The sequence below is a fragment of the Lissotriton vulgaris genome, chromosome 5 (genome assembly GCF_964263255.1).
Source record: "Lissotriton vulgaris chromosome 5, aLisVul1.2, whole genome shotgun sequence".
NCBI lineage: Eukaryota > Metazoa > Chordata > Amphibia > Caudata > Salamandridae > Lissotriton > Lissotriton vulgaris.
The window spans coordinates 953,809,038-953,815,037 of record NC_141693.1 but is presented as its reverse complement, the minus strand read 5'-3'; the positions used below and the strand labels follow the sequence as shown (position 1 = coordinate 953,815,037).

General features: G+C 43.8%; 1 protein-coding gene across 1 annotated transcript in view; it reads left to right on the top strand.

Moving 5' to 3' along the window:
• The first annotated feature begins 248 nt into the window (after positions 1 to 248).
• GLRX3 (glutaredoxin 3) overlaps positions 249 to 6,000 on the top strand; it is a 251,731-nt gene continuing 245,979 nt past the window's right edge. Inside the window, exon 1 of the mRNA XM_086922549.1 lies at positions 249 to 394. Within this exon, the coding sequence (XP_086778675.1) occupies positions 330 to 394 (65 nt within the window). The 5' untranslated portion in view covers positions 249 to 329. The remainder of the gene's footprint in view (positions 395 to 6,000) is intronic.

Sequence of the window (6,000 nt, the reverse complement as noted above, 5' to 3'; positions counted from 1 at the left end):
AAATGTTATTATAGATATTTAGTGCAATTACTTCTGTTTAGCAGTTAGACGATGACGGAGTACCGTAGGACTAACCAAACTCACTTTTATTGACATTGATAAGCACTGTAAAAATTCCTTGTGATATACTCGTGGGCAATGTATTTTGGTATAGCAGGCTGTCGCAAGGATCTAGTAGCATAGCATGATCACTTGTTACCACCTTTACACTCATGGATAAGCTTTACCTTGCCATCGTTAACGTCAGGATTCGCCATTCTTCTGAAAGTAGCTTCAGGCTCGTCTACTTAGGTCTGGGGGGACAGCTCTGAGTCTGCTCTGGAGGCAGCATGGCGACTTTGGTAGAGGTTCTGTCTGCTGAGCAATATGAGGAGCTGTTGAAGCTAAGCGGCAAGTGAGTGTCCGATACTAGATGTGAGGGGACAGACGTATGTTTCCACTGGAGTACTGGGAGGAGAAGTAGTCAGGACGCGCTACGCGTGCATTCTTAAGATTTACCAGGGCGCAGAAGATAAATTGGTGCCTGAAATGGCTGATCAATGTGACTTAATAAATCGTACAGATGATGTTTTAGAGGAGGGAGATTCCTCGTGTGTGGACAGTGAAACTTTAAAATTTTTGAATGGGGAATGGCGGGTGAGGGTGGCAGGGAAGCGACAAATGCGGCACAATGCAAAACAATGTACTTCATGGTGTCATAACGAGACTTTAGTGTTGTCAAAGTATAATTAATATTATACATTAATATTGGCAGATGTCTAGAAAACAGCCCGTACGACGCAAGTGAATTACTATATCTCTCATAGGTCTAGATATTATTGTCTTCGATACCAATTTGGCTGTGTATATTTTATGACATGTATGCTAAATGAAGATTTTCTTGGCATTAAGATGTGGCATGAGCATTAGTGGTCGATTTACTTTACAGTCGACTTTGAAGTACATATTTTGTGCACAATGACTTTCGTAATATGCATAAACGTATTTTGATGTCATTTCCACTCTTTCTGGCACGTTTCTTAGAGTGATGCATAGATTTTCGTCACTTTTACAGTCTACGACAAGACAGCAGATCACAGAACGTTACAAGAGTAGAGAAATGCCCAGCCATAGGGCATTGTGTGTTGATTGATGGGTGCTTGATGGAGTAGAGAGAACCATGAGCAGAGATGCAATGAGTTTGTAGGTGGGCTCTGGTTTTGGTCGGCTTACTGCTTTCCCCTCCTCGGACCCTCATTCTATTCTACTGGTGTTTTTTATGAGAAAATTGTTTACGGGTAAAATGCTTAAAAACAATGGATGATGAGCACGCCTTTTTCCCAATGAGAATGACGTTAACACCGTGCCCTGTTAAGTGCCATTAGGCACGGGGAAAAAAGGAGAAATGTGAACATCAAAACAACTTTATTCGGCAGAAAATCCGCCATAAAAGCAATTGAAGCTGCGTACAGTGAAAATAAAAATAAACCTAGACATTCAGATTACACACATTTATACAGCTGTCAGCTAAGTGCTAAGCATGAAAGAGAGTTCCCACAACTAAGGTCTCCAAGTTGGAAGACATAAGCTCCAAAGCTTCTTTAAACAGATGCTCACAGGTCAAATGTAAATAACCCAGGAGTTCCTAGGTGGAAGTCTGTCCAAAGTGTGCCATTTCTGCAGCTGCCCACGTCATGGTGTCTGGGGTGAAGCGCCCTTAGCAGGAAGCCGTCCCCCTGCCTGGGACACTGCAGACCCGGGGAGGGATCAGCCAGTCTAAGGGTCTGCAACGGGAGGCCTCAGCCTCTTGTGAGCCAAAACGAAAACCCACCCATGCACCCCGCCCACATTTGACGCCATTATTAACATGTTACTGCTTTCTCTTAGCGTCGCAAGATGGAGATGCAGCACAATCTTAAACGGCATTGATCGACAAAAGTACCCCAGAAAGGTTAATTCGGGGGGTCTTCAGCTAAAAGGTCCTTTGGCGGGGCCTTGAGGGGAACAGGCCGCCGCCCCTCAGCCTCTTCGAGCTCTGTCTTCCGCGAGAGGTGGTATCAGCGATTTATTCATATATGCAGAATAATAATAATCTTTATTTGGATATAAAATAACATCCTTAAAAGACGCGCTGACAGCAATACACATTGTAAAAGCAAAGCTAACATCAAATGATCAACTTTAAATAGATACAGAATTCCCACATTGTGTTGTGTATTTCCCTGTTAAACAGTCTAGATAGCGTTAAAAATGACTTTAAAAAATACGGAGGTTGTTATACCAGTGATTTACAGTGTTGAACTTATAGGCCAACCCACCATTAATAAATAAGTACAAATGTAAAAAAAAAAAAAACAGATAAATTGGCAACAGCAGATTAATAGCAGCAGGTCGTAATAGTACTGTTGTCAAGTTAAAAATGTTACGATTTGATTTAGGCTGATCCCAACGCCAGGGGAGCATGCAAAAAATTGCGATATGCAAGGCGTATAAACGATGCGAGGCCGATGTTTAAGGCTGTGTTTTCTGGGCATAAGGCCGCAATGATTGCCTGTCTGCAGGACCGAATTCCAAACCTATTCCACTCCGCTTTCAGTTTGCGTCTGCGCTGTGACATGAGTGCTGGGCAAAGACAAACCACATGCTCCAAAGTTTCAGCCGTCCTGCCGCACCCTCTGCACCATGTTACATCTGACGTGCGACGCCAGCCTGGCAGGTCCTTTAAAAATTGCCAGTCACTGAGTCTGATGGCCTTAAAACTGAGTTTTAGATGCAAGGAGTAAGTGCAGGACAGATAGGTTGCGGGAGCTAAACGCTCGTAAGAGTTCATAATGGCCCATGCGTGTCTACGTTTGGCAAGGTGGTTTTTATCCATAATGAGGGAACTAATTCGGACGCGTTTCTTAATGGTGGACTTAAATACTGTCGTGCTGGGGTTGAGATCCCATAGGTCACCTGCCGAGAGTTCTTGAATGGACTCCTTGTAAAGGCGGCCATACGTGCCCCCTGTGTTTTTCTCGAAAATGTCTTGCCAAACTAGTGACTCTAATGAGCCTATGTCTGCTTGTCTGAATTTATGGCAGAGATTTAGGAATGTGCCAATGCTGGAGACTTCGTAGTTTAATAGGCCAAATTCTAGCCTAATCTGAATAGCAGAGGCATTTTTGGGCAAACTAAGAACTTTTCTATAAATTTTAGTCACATGTTGATGTAAATTCGTGTTCAGTTTGCCCCTTAAAATCTCATTTCCATATGACAATGTCGGACCAATTTTTGCTCTCATGACCTCTAGTAGAGGTGTTAAGCTTGGGCCAGATAGTTTTTTTGAGAGCTTGGAGAAGGTCACCTGTAAGGTCACAGCTCTGGCGAATATCTCCTTTCGCTGTTTTACAAAGTTACCCCAGGAGTCAAGGTTGACCCCTAAGTATTTATATACACTTCCTACTGCAATGGTCGTGTTGTTATACGACCATCCTCCCCCGACTTTTCTTTTGTTTCCAAAGGTAAGCACTTGGGTTTTCCTTAGGTTAACCTCTAACACAGTGGTTCCCAAACTTTTGACTCCTGCGGACCCCCCATTGAGTCACCACTGGAAGCCGGGGACCCCCACGCAATTTGTAGGATTTACAATTCAAACATTAAAACAGTAATTCGAAAAAAATAAACACACGGGTGCACACAAAACAAAAACTCGGATAAGCAAGTATTTTAGGGGCATATTTCCACCCTATAACCATGAGAACATCACTTTTTGCGATGTTCCCATGGCGACAGGGGCTTCGCTTTCACCCAATGCTTAGCGTGAAAGGAGTGGGTAGTGGGCGTTCCACCTCAACACCCATTGATTTTGACATTGCCCCCTATTAACAAGGGCAGCGTAAATGGGAGGCAGCGAACGCCTTTGATTGAGTGTCGACCATGCAGCAGCTGGAAGAAAACCCAGGTCGAAGTGGTCTGGAATAAGGGACAAACTTGCCTCCGTGACAAAAGGTATTAATTTGTCACTCCATCTTAGGCGTTTCAAATTATCACAATGCGTTCCTTTAAATGTAATTGGAGCAGGTTTATGGAACTCTGTATTTATTTTAAGGGTTGAGAACTGGGGACGATGGTCGCTTTCGGTTCGTGGTTGAATGTTGAAATTGCCCAGATGTTTCAGCAGAGTCAAACTGCAGATAGTATAGTCTAAGAAGGAGTGTTTGCGGCCATTCGACGAAGACCAGTTTGGTGGTGTATCATTTGTGGACCTTCCATTTATTACCAGAAATCCTGCACTGTGAAGTTACAACACACACAGTTCTCCCAGGCTGCAGTAGGCTTGGTTTGCTGGTTTGGATTGTGCCTTTACATCTGCAGATGCAAGTGGGGTTAGCCCTTCATGATCTTCCATATTGTCCTGGAAGAGGTTGGTGTTAAAGACCCCTGTCATTATACAGTCTGCTTGCTGTTGGTCCACGGCCAAGCCCCTCACAATTTTCATTAAGAGTGTTAAGTGTATATTTTTGGTGCGGGTACTGGGGTTGATGTAAATATTAAGCAGTAAAAGGGGGCGTTGCTTACTCCATGAGTTGATTTTGACTCCCAGAACCCAGTCTTCGTCGATGTTTAGGGGCACAATCCGGCCTTTTAGATTGTTAGCGACATAAATCAACAGGCCTCCTTTCGGGTGGCCGAAATGACAGTCTCTGACTGCTGGTTTCCAAAATTCTATGAAGACGGTCACTGGGATTGTTTGAATGGCCCATGTCTCTTGTAGTGCTATTACAGTGTGCCCGAATATGAAAGAGTGTGTATCCAAATTGGTGATTTTATTTTGGATACCACTAATGTTCCATGAGCACAAGGTGAATGAGGGGGCTTGTTCCAGAGTTGAGGGTTATACTGATGAAAGTGCTTGAGATGCCGTTTGAACAAAAGCCTTGCAATTTGAGTGTTGAGGAGGAAGCTCTAGGGGTCAGGCCATTTTATTGCAAGCCAAGACTGCTGGGAGCCACCCCCAATCTAGAGATGTGTCCTGATTAAGTTTTATGTTCAAGGGAGCTGGACTCCCCTCTATAGTGCCTAAGGCATTTTTTAAGATTGAGTAGAGCCTTCTTTTGGCTCCTGATACAGAGCTTTCGACTTTTTGCTGGGTGTCTTGGGGATTTAGTAGTAGCGAAGGATAACCTGAAGGATTGTGCGGTTAGATTTTAATGCCCCATTCCCGGAAGATAGCCCTTTGTTCGATGAATACTCGCGCACAGGTTGGTGATTTAAATGAGACCAGGGTTACCTCGGACAATTGTGTGCCTCTTGGTGGGAGGAATTCAATAGAGTCAATGTCTTCAGATGTAAGGGCCTCATGTCCCGGTACCCCATACACTAGTTTTATTATGTTTGACCTATTCAGGGTGTTGTGCCGTCCCTTAGAAATGTATTCTGGAGCAGGGAGTATTTTGGCAACCTCTGTGCTGCTTTTAACACCCTTACTGCTAGGACTTGCGTTGGAATGGGGAGTTCTTTCGATTAAACAGCCTACGTCTGGACCCAATCGAGACTGATAAAAAGTTAGTGGGCCTATGCCTAATGTCTCATAATTAGAGGTGAGATTGATTTATTGTTATGAGTTTCTTTTACATGGTTGGGTCCAGTAGTTAAAGTGGCCTGGGTTAGTTTATTATTGTGAATAACTTTTACAAAAGTGTGTCCAATGGTTCGATTGACCTGTGGGGATGAACTGGATATATGGGTTAGTAGAGGTTGATTTCTCATGACTGTGCTCGGTGGCTGAGTGGAGTCACTAGGATTAACCCTTAATGGTTCTGTTGAAGATTGACACTCCGTTGCTGCTGGATCTGGAGATGTAATAATACGGTTGGTGTTTACTGTCATAGGTGTTGACTGAGGGGCGTTTAGGGCGTTTTTATTACTAGCGTTTAAAAATAATGGAAATAGTTTGGGGGGTCGATTATTGGGTTTAATCTTGTTTTATTTCTCTGTTTGCCCTGGCGTTTGCGCTCCCTCTTACTAATGTGAGGGGGA